The 15,449-nt window shown below is 40.0% G+C and overlaps 1 protein-coding gene across 1 annotated transcript; it reads right to left on the bottom strand.

Moving 5' to 3' along the window:
* Window positions 1–9,516: 9,516 nt before the first annotated feature.
* ZNF22 (zinc finger protein 22) lies at window positions 9,517–14,828 on the bottom strand. The gene is made up of 2 exons (XM_060033671.1): window positions 14,790–14,828; window positions 9,517–11,921 (listed from the first exon to the last, which is right to left on the bottom strand). The coding sequence occupies exon 2, from the start codon at window positions 11,832–11,834 to the stop codon at window positions 11,157–11,159; it is 678 nt and encodes a 225-aa protein (XP_059889654.1). The 5' UTR covers window positions 11,835–11,921; window positions 14,790–14,828; the 3' UTR covers window positions 9,517–11,156.
* Between the last annotated feature and the right edge of the window lie 621 nt (window positions 14,829–15,449).

Genomic DNA, 15,449 nt, shown 5'->3' with positions numbered 1-15,449 from the left:
TATGCAATGAATAGGGCTTTGAAAACTACCGCTAATGACTCAGTATGATCACTAATAGATTTTCTTTCTTTTTTAAAAAGTATTTATTTATTTTTAGCTGCGTTGGGTCTTAGTTGCGGCACATGGAATCTTTTGTTTCAGCACTCAGGCTCTTTGTTGTGGCGAGCAGGCTTCTCTCTAGTTGTGGCGCATGAGCTTAGTTGCCCCATGGCATGTGGGACCTTAGTTCCCCGACCAGGGATGGAACCCACATCTCCTGCATTGGAAGGCGGATTCTTAACCACTGGACCACCAGAGAGGTCCCTGATCACTAACAGGTTTTCAACATGCCATGAAGAACATATGTTGTGTTATTCATCTTGGTTTCTTATAATTTTATATTTTCTATATTTTGTAATGGATTAAAAAATAAAATACTTAGACAAGTATCGAGTGTTTAACAGAGCATTACTCATTTGACAAAGCAGAAATATGAGACTTGATTTGTATCCTTAGAAAACTGATAACCCAATTAAGAAGACCCTAGTACCCATGCTGGTGAATATAAAAAGAAAAGGCATGAAGGGGGCTGCATTACACGGTGTGGTATAATGGTGCTGTGGATGCACAGAGATGTGTGTAATGTGGGAAGAGCCCTGAGCTGGGGGGAAGAAGATATGGGTTCATATCCAGGCTCTTCCAGAGCACTCAATCCATTTGAGCTCTAGTTTCTTTCTAAATATAATGAGGACAATGAATCAACCTAGAGATGCAGCCAAGACTGAATGAGAGAACTGAAGACAATGATATCAAGTGCTATGCAGGTTTAAGATGTTGCTATTGGTGAGTGATCACTGAGGATAGGAGCAGCCAAGGAAGCTGAGATGTCACAGCTCCTCACCCCTGCCTGGCTCAGAGTGATGTTTGCAGTGGTTAGCTGGAAAGGGTAAGTGGGGGCTAAATAACATGTGACCACACAGAAAGAGGCCTCTGGGACCGCTGTGGATTTGACTGTAAAAATGACCTACTGAGAAGAATCAACTGGGCTGGGTAAATGAGAAATCATTCAGTGGCCCCTGATTTAAAGTAGATCCCGTTAATCTCAGGAAGCCTCAGGCTCCTGAGTGACACCATCCCTACTCAGGAAAGGCCAAAAAAGGCAGTTCCCTGACAGAGATGGATCATCAACCTTTCCTTAGTCCTAGATTCTCTCCCAGCTCCCAAAGCCCATCTTCTTTCAGACCCAATGTTCTTTTTCTTTTTCCTGCTCTTCAAATTCAATCAGGTCCATTTTTTTCAGATCACTTCTTCTCTTTCCCGTTCAGTTGAGTCCCCTGTCTTGGGCTCTGTTCATCTTATCCATCTGAACTCTATCTAAGCAGCTGGTCCTCTCTCTGTAGCCCTTTTGGTCCAGGTAGATCATCCCTCCCTGCTGAGTGTTGCCTTGCTTGGAGTTTGCCTTCTCAGAACAAATGCATTCTTCTCCTTAAACTGACCTGGAAACTGAGATTTTGGGTTTTTTGGTGGGAACTGGCACCAATGTGCCTCCCTTAGTTGAGAGAAGAAGCTCTTGCTTTCCCATAATGTTATCTTTTAAAATCAGTCCTCGCGATTTGATGCAGACAAACTCATGACCTTGTGTGCATTCAGCAGGCAGCACTTTTCTATGACTTCACATTATCAATTCTTTGAAGAGCCATAGAGAGGAACTGATAGAACTTTCACTTCTATTTCTCTGCTTTTTGTCTTTGATAATAAGTATCAATTTTTTGTTCTCGTTCTGTGAAAAATGCCACTGGTATTTTGATAGGGATTGCATTGAATCTGTAGATTGCTTTGGGTAGTAGAGTCATTTTCACAATGTTGATTCTTCCAAGTGAAGAACATGGTATATCTCTCCATCTGTTTGTATCATCTTTAATTTCTTTTATCAGTGTCTTGTAGTTTTCTACATACAGGTCTTTTGTCTCCTTAGGTAGGTTTATATCTAGGTATTTTATTCTTTTTGTTGCAGTGGTAAATGGGAGTGTTTCCTTAATTTCTCTTTCAGATTTTTCATCATTAGGGTATAGGAATGCCAGAGATTTCTGTGCATTAATTTTGTATCCTGCTACTTTACCAAATTCATTGATTAGCTCTAGTAGTTTTCTGGTAGCGTCTATAGGATTCTCTATGTGTAGTATCATGTCATCTGCAAACAGTGACAGTTTTACTTCTTCTCTTCCGATTTGGATTCCTTTTATTTCTTTTTCTTCTCTCATTGCTGTGGCTAAAACTTCCAAAACTATGGTGAATAATAGTGGTGAGAATGGACAACCTTGTCTTGTTCCGGATCTTAGAGGAAATGCTTTCAGTTTTTCACCATTGAGAACCATGTTGGCTGTCGGTTTGTCGTATATGGCCTTTATTATGTTGAGGTAGGTTCCTTCTATGCCTACTCTCTGAAGAGTTTTTTATCGTAAATAGGTGTTGAATTTTGTCAAAAGCTTTTTCTGCATCTATTGAGATGATCATATGTTTTTTGTCCTTCAATTTGTTAATATGGTGTATCCCATTGATTGATTTGTGTATACTGAAGAATCCTTGCATTCCTGGGATAAACCCCACTTGATCATGGTGTACGATCCTTTTAATGTGCTGTTGGATTCTGTTTGCTAGTATTTTGTTGAGGATTTTTGCATCTATGTTCATCAGTGATATTGGCTTGTAATTTTCTTTCTTGTGACACCTTTGGCTGGTTTTGGTATCAGGGTGATGGTGGCTTCGTAGAATGAGTTTGGGAGTGTTCCTCCCTCTGCTCTATTTTGGAAGAGTTTAAGAAGGATAGGTGTTAGCTGTTCTCTAAATGTTTGATAGAATTCGCCTGTGAAGCCATCTGGTCCTGGGCTTTTGTTTCTTGGAAGATTTTTAATCACAGTCTCAATTTCAGTGCTCGTGATTGGTCTGTTTATATTTTCTGTTTCTTCCTGGTTCAGTCTCGGAAGGTTGTGCTTTTCTAAGAATTTGTCCATGTCTTCCAGGTTGTCCATTTTATTGGCATATAGTTGTCCATTTTATTGGCATATAGTTGCTTGTAGTAATCTCTCATGATCCTTTATATTTCTGCAGTGTCAGTTGTTACTTCTCCTTTTTCATTTCTAATTCTATTGAGTCTTCTCTCTTTTTTTCTTGATGAGTCTGGCTAATGGTTTATCTATTTTGTTTATCTTCTTAAAGAACCAACTTTTAGTTTTATTGATCTTTGCTATTGGTTCCTTCATTTCTTTTTCATTTATTTCTGATCTGATCTTTATGATTTCTTTCCTTCTGCTAACTTTGGGTTTTTTTTGTTTTTCTTTCTCTAATTACTTTAGGTGTAAGATTAGGTTGTTTATTTGAGATGTTTTGTGTTTCTTGGGGTAGGATTGTGTTGCTATAATCTTCCCTCTTGGAACTGCTTTTGCTGCATCCCATAGGTTTTGGGTCATTGTGTTTTGTCATTTGTTTCTAGATATTTTTGATTTCCTCTTTGATTTCTTCAGTGATCTCTTGGTTATTAAGTGGTGTATTGTTTAGCCTCCATGTGTTTGTATTTCTTACAGATTTTTTCCTGTCACTGATATCTAGTCTCATAGTGTTGTGGTCAGAAAAGATACTTGATATGATTTCAATTTTCTTAAATTTACCAAGGCTTGAATTGAGACCCAAGACATGATCCTGGAGAACATTCTGTGAGCACTTGAGAAGAAAGTGTATTCTGTTGTTTTTGGATGGAATGTCCTATAAATATCAATTAAGTCCATCTTGTTTAATGTATCATGTAAAGCCTGTGTTCCCTTATTTTTTATTTTTATTTATTTATTTTTTTTGCGGTACGCAGGCCTCTCACTATTGTGGCCTCTCCCGTTGTGGAGCACAGGCTCCGGACCCACAGGCTCAGCGGCCATGGCTCACGGGCCTAGCCGCTCCACGGCATGTGGGATCTTCCCGGACCAGGGCACGAACCTGTGTCCCCTGCATTGGCAGGCAGACTCTCAACCACTGCACCAACAGGGAAGCCCTGTGTTCCCTTATTTATTTTCATTTTGGATGATATGTCTATTGTGAAAGTGGGGTGTTAATATCCGCTACTATGATTGTGTTACTGTCGATTTCCCCTTTTATGGCTGTTAGCATTTGCCTTATGTATTGAGGTGCTCCTATGTTGGGTGCATAAGTATTTATAATTGTTATATCTTCTTCTTGGATTGATCCCTTGATCATTATGTAGTGTCCTTCTTTGTCTCTTGTAATAGTCTTTATTTTAAAGTCTATTTTGTCTTATATGAGAATTGCTACTGCAGCTTTCTTTTGATTTCCATTTGCATGGGATCTTTTTCCATCCCCTCACTTTCAGTCTGTATGTGTCCCTAGGTCTGAAGTGGGTCACTTGTAGACAGCATATATACGGGGCTTATTTTTGTATCCATTCAGCCAGTCTGTCTTTTGGTTGGAGCATTTAATCCATTTACATTTAAGGTAGTTATCGATATGTATGTTTCTATTACCATTTTCTTAATTGTTTTGTGTTTGTTATTGTGGGTCTTTTCCTTCTCTTGTTTTTCCTGTCTAGAGAAGTTCCTTTAGCATTTGTTGTAAAGCTCGTTTGGTGGTGCTGAATTCTCTTAGCTTTTGCTTGTCTGTAAAGGTTTTAATTTCTCTGTTGAATCTGAATGAGTTCCTTGCTGAGTAGAGTAATCTTGGTTGTAGGTTTTTCCCATCTACCACTTTACATATGTCCTGTCACTCCCTTCTGGCTTTCAGAGTTCCTGCTGAAAGATCAGCTGTTTACCTTATGGGGATTCCCTTGTATATTATTTGTTGTTTTTCCCTTGCTGTTTTTAATATTTTTTCTTTGTATTTAATTTTTGATAGTTTGATTAATATGTGTCTTGGCACGTTTTTCTTTGGATTTATGCTGTATGGGACTCCCTGCACTTCCTGGACTTGATTAACTACTTCCTTTCCCATATTAGGGAAGTTTTGAACTATAATCTCTTCAAATATTTTCTCAGTCCCTTTCTTTTTATTTATTTATTTTTTTAATTGAAATTTTTTTTAATTTTTGGCTGCATTGGGTTTTTGTTGTTGCGAGTGGGTTTTTCTAGCGAGTGGGGGCTACTCTTCATTGCACACGGGTTTCTCATTGCAGTGGCTTCTCTTGTTGTGGAGCATGGGCTCTAGGCACACAGGCTTCAGTAGTTGTGGCACTCGGACTCAGTAGTTGTAGCTCGCGGGCTCTAGCACACAGGCTCAGTAGTTGTGGCGCATGGGCTTAGTTGCTCCGCGGCATGTGGGATCTTCCCAGACCAGGGCTCGAACCCATGTTCCCCGCATTGGCAGGCGAATTCTCAATCACTGTGCCACCAGGTAAGTCCCAGTCCCTTTCTTTTTCTCTTCTTCTTCTGGAACCCCTATAATTCAAATGTTGGTGTGTTTAATGTTGTCCCAGAGGTCTCTGGGACTGTCCTCAATTCTTTTCATTCTTTTTTCTTTATTCTGCTCTGCAGTAGTTACTTCCACTATTTTATCTTCCAGGTCACTTATCCGTTCTTCTGCCTCAATTATTCTGCTATTGATTCCTTCTAGAGACTTTTTAATTTCATTATGTTTTTCATCAGTTTGTTTGCTCTTCAGTTCTTCTAGGTCCCTGTTAAATGTTTCTTATATTTTCTCCATTCTATTTCCAAGATTTTGGATCATCTTTACTATCATTACTTTGAATTCTTTTTCAGGTAGACTGCCTATTTCCTCTTCATTTGTTTGGTCTGGTGGGTTTTTACCTTGCTCCTTCATCTGCTGTGTGTTTCCCTGTCTTCTCATGATCCTTTGGTTCTTAAGGTACAAATAAATCCAGACTTATGGGAATCTATGCAACCAAGGTAGACTCAGCCAGGGAGTCAGGAGAGCTGAAGGCTGTGTATAGAGTCAACACTCATTCTTATTGTCCCTATTCTTCATGTCTCCTCTCTCTCTGAGGTCAAAGAGGATGGGGTTGTTACTTTTGTTTCTGATAGCCATAAAAGTGGATTCATCTCACATGGTCTAGGATGTGGTAACAAGATTTTAAATAGGGGCATTCAAAAGGACATGGACCTTTTGGTCCTGTTTAACGTTGAGTAAATTACTAGAATTCTCTGTTTATAATAGGAAATATCTATTGGGGTCTGAATTGTTTCCTCCCCAAAGTCATATGGGAAAGCCCTAACCCCCAGTGTGACTGTACTGGTAGATAGGGCCTTTAAGGATGGAATTCAGGTTAAATAAGGTCAGAAGGGTGGGGTCCTAATCTAATAGGACTAGACTGGTATCCTTTTAAGAGACACTAGAGAATGAAATCTCTCTCTCTGCTCCTGTGCATGGAGTGAGGAAAGGCCAAGTGAGAAGGCAGATGTCTGGAACGTAGGAAGATATTCCTCACTGGAAACCATCTCTGCTGGAACCTTGAACATGGGTTTCTGGTCTCCAGAACTGTGAGAAAATAAACATCTGCTGTTTAAGCCACTAAGTCAGATATCTTGTTATGGCAGCCCAAGCAGACTAGTATACATCTAACGTATATAAAGCATCTGGCAAAGAGTGGCACAAATATTGAGTTCCTTCTTCAATATCTTCTACACTTCAGACACAGATATTCAATCTCCCGTTATATTTTTCACCCAGATATTCCAAGCATCTCAAGATCAGCACTTCCTAAAGCAAATTAATCGTCTTCTCCCTCACACCTCCTAGTCACCTAGGCTGGAAACCTCCATCATCTTGTTTCCTCTCTTGCTTGCACCTCAAATCTGATGTGTCTCCAGGCCTGTCCACTGCTACCACAGTATCTCTTACTTCTTTCCTCCCTGCACTCCCTACTCCATAGCCCTGCTTTAAACATTTCTTTCAACTTGGACTATTACAAGAGTACCCTTGACTCTCAGGGACACCAAGTGGTCTCTGTGACCCAGGTGTCTACCTTTCAAATCATATAGAGAAGTCTCTCCAAATTACCAACTTCACATCTCTTCCCAAAAACTTCACTGACTTGTGGAGGATATGGAATTGCTTGGTCACAAAACTGATATATAAAAAAAAGTCTGTTTTAAAGTCTGCCAAGTCCTAAAAATGTTCCAGATATGCTTTTAAGGGGGAAAACACAGAGTTTTGGGTGACTTAAAAGTTGAAAATGACATTAGTTTTCTAAAACCATATAGATTCTATGTGTATTTTATACTTCAAAGAACATAATAGAAGAATCTGGTCATCACAAAATAATCATCCAATTTAGAGGAGGATGAGGTAAGTGGCCTTCCCAGGTTCCTTCAGACCATGAGAATCTGATTGCTTAGAGTTTGATGGTATGTTATACATCTGTCCTTTCACTACCTATTTAATTCATTCAACAAATGTGTGTGCTATGTGCAAGGCTGAAGAATGAATTATGCAATGAGCAAGGGCTTTCCAAAGAATAGAGAAGACTGAAGAAGAGGGAGAGGGATGGCAGACAGGGAAAATGACGTTCTAGGTGGGACTCTAGCTAGGTTGCCACGGAAGCTGACAGCCAACCTAAAAACTTTCCAGAACTAAATTCTTACCTCTTTCTCTAACCTTCTTTCTGTACTTCCTTCTTGGCCTTTCTTCATTAAAACTTTCAATTGAATGACTACTAAGCCAGGAGTTCACTGTCTAGTGAGATGGTTACAATTCAGTTAAAGGAAGAACATCTAAGGAAGGTTCAAAGCCTACTTTCTGGAGGCCTAACTCTCAGAAATATATACTAGTCAAAGCAGAATAAGCAAAGGTACAGAGCAGTTTGGAGTTGATGTCATTAAGTGTGGGACAGGGAATGAAAGGTGACTTGTGCCCCAAGGCAGGAAGTGAAGCTTTGTAGGTCCAGTGAGCCAAGTGGGTCTCTTCTGGGAGATTTTTCTTCTGGCTGGCTATTATTTCTCATTGGATCATCCATTACCTTCTAACCTGTGCTCCAAAAACCTTCATGCATCCCATCTTATTAAACCATTTCACTCTTAATGTTGATATTTAAGGCTCTGCTGGAGGCCCATTCCAGCCTTCTCTCTCACAACTCTTAGATGAAACTGGACTGTCAATAAAGCAGCCACCTGCTGTTCTCTGAGCAGATTTTTCTGTGCTATGCAGCTTCCGCTCCATCATGTACCTCTGCCTCTCACCATACCAGGCTCTCTCCCTCTGCCACCCCCTCCTCCAACACAGACACAGTCACACACAGAGCCTTCAAAATACAATTCAGGTGTGGCAAACTGGTTAAGAAGTGTTGTGAACTTTAAAATCTGTTTCTCTTGGAAAATCAAAAGACCTGGCATATCTGGGCCAGAATCTCTGCATGGCATTAACTGGCTAAAACTGAGTCAGGGTTATCCTTTTAGATGGGCATGTGCATTTCAGTTTACAGCACTCAGCTCTTCTCATTTCATTTACATTAGCTACCTGGCCTCTACAGACTTTTGGGTTTCTATTCCCTAACCTAATGTAAATGTCAACCCTTTCAAGATCCCTTCCTTTTTCCCTGTACCAGATGTAAATTCTCCCAATTTGAATGGCAGTCATACTGTATATTCATGACCTGTATTTTTAGTATTACCTTAAAAAAAAAATTACCTTTTCTACCAGTCTTTTACGCATGGCCAGTATTCAACAGATATTTATTTTCTCGACAGAATGACAGCACTTTACTTCCCTACCATGAGAATAAATACTGTTTGTGGCTACGAATTTCTATTTTGAAGAGGTACTCCCACTACCTGCCAAAAAAAAGCATACAAATACTTACATTTTCCTTAGGAACTTATTAGATGGTTCTTGCCCTTTATAGGTATCCCTTTCTCTCAGGAGTACTGACTCAAGCCAAAATAAAATTGAACTCACCTTTAAATTTGTGGGAGTAATACTTTTGCCACTGACAATTTCAGATTTGATTCAATAGCTTCTCTGCCTCTGAAGACATAATAAGTCGATCAGTAAAATCTAAACAATGTCTTTTGTAAAAGATAACTGTGATCACTTTATGAGGTATACCTTGTTTTATTGTGCTTTGCCTTACTGCTTTTTTTTTTTAAATAAATTGAAGGTTTGTGTCAACCCTGCATCAAACGAGTCTATTGGTGCCATTTTTCCAACAGCACTTGTTCACTTCATTTTTCTGTGTCATATTTTGGCAATTCTTGCAATATTTTAAACATTTTCATTATTGTTATATTTGTTACATGATCTGTGATCAGTGATCTTTTTTTTTTTTTTCGGTACACGGGCCTCTCACTGTTGCGGCCTCTCCCGTTGTGGAGCACAGGCTCCGGACACGCAGGCTCAGCGGCCATGGCTCACGGGCCCAGCCGCTCCGCGGCATGTGGGATCTTCCCAGACCGGGGCATGAACCCGTGTTCCCTGCATCGGCAGGCGGACTCTCAACCACTGTGCCACCAGGGAAGCCCTGTGATCAGTGTTCTTTGACGTTACTGCTATGACTCACTGAAGGCTCAGACGATGGTTAGCATTTTTTAGCAATAAAGTATTTTTAATTAAGGTATTACATTGTTTTTTAGACATAATGCTATTGCAGTTAATAGACTACAGTACAGTGTAAACATAACTTCTATATGTACTGGGAAATAGAAAATTCAAGTGACTCACTTCCTCACGATATTTGCTTTATTGTGGTACTCCAAGGCATGCCTGTACTCACAAAACACTTTGTGGATATCCTATTGGATGAAATGCTGTCAACAAAGCCATCTTCTATGACTCTGCACTCAAATACAAGGCCACGAGGGAGGCAAAGTTCAAGTATGAGACAATCAAAGACAGACAAAATAAGTGATTCTTCCAAAGGCTGTGATTTTAGATGTTGCCTACTACAGCAAAACAATTTCCCAAGAGAAAAATAAACAGAAGGTAGTAGTATCCAAAATACTCCATTTAAAAAAGTTTTTTATGGATAACTGTCATTATGAGTACAGCAGGAACTGCTATGATTTGAAAGATACAAAAAAAAATCAGAAGAATGTTAGCATTCAATAGAAATTAAAACCTAAGCTGAAGGCTAATCAAAATGTTTGGTACTTGGCATTGTTCTGATGAAAGATAAGAAATTGTTTGGTTTTGTAAATAACTCATATAACTCAGAAAAAGTTAAACTTAGATTTCAAAGGAGCTACAATGCACCAACACTTGACTTTTTAAAAACCTCACTTTGCTACAGGCAAACATTTAAGATAATCAGGGTTATATGAAGCTCTCAAAGGGGAAGGCAGGGAGGCAAGTAAATTGTAGATTTTTAATTTGCAAGTTGAGATGGTTTTGGAAAAATAATTTTGGTTTAATTATTTATTCATAGATCTAAAAGGCTAGTTCAGTTTGCCAGAGCACAAGAGAATGCCAAGAGAAGTCAAAGCCATGGGGATGGACTAACATAAATCCATTCTAATTTCTGGAAAACAAGTGACATGGCGTAACACCATCACAAAGGATAGTATTAGCAGGAATAGGAGACCTGCGGTCTAATTCAGTTCTCTCTTTGGCTTCTAGAGTATCACTTACTAAGAATTTAGTGAAAAACAGGGAAATTCTACTCCTTTAATTAATTATCCATAAGCAGCAGGAAAGAAACAAAGGAAAGCTAACATAGAGTGATGCACCTTCTTGATTAAAAATTTGTGAACATGAATTCATTTTAATATGTTGAATCTTGAGTCATACTTACAAACCAATGGCTAATACACTACAAAACTTTACAAACATAAAATCTCATCTACTACAGAACTCCAAAACTAATGGAATTAATTTCTTCTCCCTTTTAAGTATTCCTTCCATAGAAATTCCTGAAACTGAGTAGTCATTGGAACTACACTTCTACACGTGTCATCAAAACATGACTGTTTTGTCAAAATGATGCAAGAAGCAATTTCGAATGAGATCAAGCTTATATTCTCTCAAAACACATTTTCAATTCTTTGTACTCCAAGTTACATAAAAAATAAGGAAGGCTGGACTCAATGTAATTTCTCTCAGTCCAATGTCATTAAACTCCCAATGTCTCCATGCTAGGAAAGGATACAGTATTTAAGTGCACTATTAAAAAATATCTCCAGTTCTAAAAGAAATGCTTTTTATTTTTAAAAGAGGGCTGTTGCAGTGCCCTTTACTTAGCGGAGACCAGCCACTGACTTCCTTCCTTTACCAGCTTTCCAAGATGATACTAAGTGAGTTTTTGCCCTAATATTTTTGCCCCGGGTTTTACGAGGCTTCTCTTCTTTGTGCACCTTCATGTGCTGCCTAAGATGAGAGCTCTGGCTGAAGCATTTGCCACATTCACTGCACTGGTAGGGTTTCTCCCCTGTGTGGGTTCTCTGATGTTGAATGAGGTGGGAACTCTGGCTGAAACATCGGCCACATTCATCACACTGATAGGGTTTTTCTCCAGTATGAATTCTCTGGTGCTGAATGAGATTTGAGCTCTGTTTAAACCTTTCTCCACACTCATCACATTTGTAGGGCTTTTCCCCAGTATGGATCCGTCGATGCTGAATGAGATTAGAACTCTGAAAGAAACTTTTTCCACAATCAGCACATTTATGGGATTTCTTTCCAGTATGGATCTTCTGGTGTTGAAAAAGAGTTGAGCTCTGACTGAAACTCTTTTCACATTCGACACATTTATAAGGCTTCTCATCCAAGCTTCTTCTCAGTCTACTCAAGCTTGATTCAAAGCGAACAGTCATTCCCCATCTCTGCCGCTGCCGGCCTGTTTTGCGCTGGTTCTCATAGACTTTTCCTTGGCTCGAGCTCCGAGATATACCTCCCTTAGGTTTTCCTAACCGCATGGTGAAGAGCCAAATGTATTCTTAAGAGTCTACACTCTTCTTCTGAATGAATATTTCACTTCCTAGAGCTACACAGCTCAGAATTTTCTATGTGTAGAAAAAAAAAAAAAACAAATTATAGATGATTTGTTAATTATTCAACTTTAATATCTCTTCAGCCCATCAAAACTGCATCCATTTTTAAATTAAATATCGTATATTAAGGCATATATATGGAATCTGAAAATATTGGTATAGATGATCTTATTTACAAAGCAGAAAGACACAGACATAGAGAGAGAACAAACATGAACACAAGGGGGAAAGGGGGCGGGTGGGATGAATTGGGAGATTGGGATTGACATATATACACTACTGATACTATGTATAAAATACATAACTAATGAGAAACTACTGTATAGCACAAGGAACTCTACTCAGTGTCTGTGGTGATCTAAATGGGAAGGAAATCCAAAAAAGAGGGGATATATGTATATATATATATTTGCTGTATATGTATATATACATATGTATATATGTATTTGCTGTACAGTAGAAACTAACACAACATTGTAAAGCAACTATACTCCAATAAAAATTTTTTTTAATGTATTCAATATATATAAAAACAAAGACGGGCTTCCCTGGTGGCGCAGTGGTTGAGAGTCCACCTGCCGATGCAGGGGACACGGGTTCATGCCCCGGTCTGGGAAGATCCCACATGCCACGGAGCGGCTGGGTCCGTAAGCCATGGCCACTGAGCCTGCGCGTCCGGAGCCTGTGCTCCGCAATGGGAGAGGCCACAACAGTGAGAGGCCCGCGTACCGCAAATAAATAAAAATAATAATAAAAACAAAGACAATTCTGGGAAAAAATACTTGCAAAATAATTCTAATAATTCCAGAGTCCAAACATAATAAATATAACCAAATTTACCTTTGGAGTTTTTGTCTATTGGGACAGGACAAAAAAAAAAGAAAAAGTGATAATATGAAATCTAAATTTTTGTTGGACAATAACAAATGAGATTAAAAAGTGGAGACAATGTAATATCTTAATAGGAATAAAAGAACTCCAAAAGACAATCAAAATTTGGGTAATAGATTATCATTATATTTTAATATTTACTCCCATGTTAAACTTACAGTCATGGGTGACTCATTATGGTGTCCAAATCAGAAAGAAATGACAAATCATACTACTTTGTTAACTATTTCTGTTTATCCTTGTTTGTTTAGCCGTTCTACTTGCACAGCTTTAGAGAACAACTGAGTTCTAACTTTGTAGCATAAGTTGTTTTGAATGTAAGAACTACTCTATAAGAAGTGGAAAATTTCTGTGAATCTATTCAATAAATACTGGATGAGGAAAATGTCAATGAAGAGATATTTCGTAATTATTTCCTCTAGATTCCAATGATCCAAGAAAGAGGGCAATTCTTTGAAAACTTGAAACAATGAATTTTTTTTGAGAAAGGAAAATTTCAAAAGAACTTTTACTTGATAGTGTAATGAAACAGAATAAAAGGTGGTAGGTAAAACACAAGAAGAGGAGGAAAGTAAGTTTACAGGTAAAAATAGGATGGAATTTTAAAAATACCCACATGCTACAAAAATTCAAAATTTCAAATAAATTAATTTCATTTAATTACTTATAAGGTTACTTAAAATAATGGCCACAACCAAAGAAGCACAAAGTCCAAATGTGGGAAATGTCCAAATGTCCAAAGGTGCCAATGTGGGAAAACCTAGGACTGCAAAGGTAATACAATTATTGGAACTAATTTCCACATCTTATTGTCAGCAAGTAGACTTTAAAATGGGAGTAATTACCCTGGGTCTCTGCACACAAGCTTACAAAGCAAATAACTGAAAACAAAAATTACATCATTGTTCTTGCCTTTCCATCATCTTATTGTATAATTGAGACTCCAGGCCTGACAGTGCTGAGACTTCGTGTATTTAAGTATATCTGCTGCAATTAAGGTAAGTATCAGAAAAAGCAAACTGCATACAACACAAAACTACAGAGCACTACTCATTTCTTAACTTTAGTAAATATTTATAGAACATCTATTACAAGGAGGTATGTCAGGTACATGATGTTGGTGTTCAAAAATAGCTATAATGGTAATTATACACTGAAAAACACCCCACGTTTATTTTTCAACACTACAGAAGTCAGTTCTAGTAGGAAACTCAGAGACTATCTAAACCATCTAGAACACTACAGATGAGGAAATCATACCAACAGGCAGCCTGGGTGCCAGTCACTGGGCTATCTAATTCTCAGAGCAGCTTTATGGGATTATCTTCATTTTACTTCCATTTCTAAGGAAAGGCAGGTATACTTTGGCCAGGTTCCCACCCCCTAGTAGCCTAACCCCAGAGCCTGTATTCTTAGTGGCAGAACTGACTGCAGCCCCAACTTCCAACGCCAAGTCCAGCGCTCCGACTGGTGCTCAGCCTCATTTCACAGCAAGTGCGGGTATTAAGGGAAACTTGAGTGAAACGAGCTGTTGGCCATGCGAATACGCCTCACTGGAATGTGCCTGCTTTCTCGTCCATAAAATGGGGATGACAATAAGGCCACTACATTATCATGGTGTTAGAAGTTTAAATGAATCTGTAAGTCGCTCAGAACAGCCCTGTGCTACCCAAGCGCTTGCTTCAATCTGTTTTATCCTGACACGCGACTGATGGAGGGCGTAAGGAATGCTGCTCACGATCCCGGGCCTGTCCTCCTCTGGCCTCAACTCGCCCGGGCTTCCGTTAAGATCTCCGCTCTCCCGAGGCCTCTGGCTGCCGCTCCTCGCAGGCCTGGCCCGCCCCGCTCCCTCCGCCCCCGGCGCCAGCCACGGCAGAGCCCTCGCGGCAGCCGGGAGTTGAGGACCGAAGCCGCGCCCGGCAGCCCGTTGCCCAGTCGGCACCGCCCCACAGCGGCCAGCTCGCGCTCCTGAGGCCCCGGCCCACTCACCGCGCCAGCCCGCCGCCGCCCTCGCTCGCTCGCCCCGCGCCCTTCGCGCCACCGGAAGTGCAGGCCGAGCCGTTCGCCTGCGCCGCGCGGTCGCTCTAGGATCCTGGCGGAGTGACCCTCTATGCTCACGGGCCCAGCGGAAAAAAGCAACTTTTCGTTTCTTCCTGCCGTTTTGTTTTCCTCTCCTACCCCTGGAAGGCGTCCTGTGGCCCCCAGGACCACAAGACCTTTGAGATGGAGGAGCCACCCACAGGGCCGACGAGCTGCAGCCTGTGTGTCACGGCTTTTGAAACGCAACACCAGCCTATCCCACCCTGAGACTTCATTCTTTTACAAATATTGTTTAATTATTATATAGAGGTACTTTTGGACAGCCTAAACTGTTCCCGATATTTTTCATGAGTCAACTTACTTGATTATACCAAAAAGCCCTTACAAAATGGGAACGATCATACTCATTTTACAGGTAAGGAAACCAAGGCTTAGGGTAGAAGTTTGCTCGAGTTCAGACAGTGTATAAGTGGATGGCCAAGGACTGGAATGGCTCCAAAGTCTCGTGATTTCCAACACACCCCCTTTTTTCTCTTTAGTAATGATCTCTCCTGGTTCTCATTTCTTACAGCCAACCTCCTCCTCCGCCAACCTAACCTGTGCTGGGTC

This window comes from Delphinus delphis, chromosome 16, assembly GCF_949987515.2.
Source record: "Delphinus delphis chromosome 16, mDelDel1.2, whole genome shotgun sequence".
NCBI lineage: Eukaryota > Metazoa > Chordata > Mammalia > Artiodactyla > Delphinidae > Delphinus > Delphinus delphis.
The sequence above is the reverse complement of the archived record's forward strand: the minus strand, read 5'-3'. Positions and strand labels throughout refer to the sequence as shown.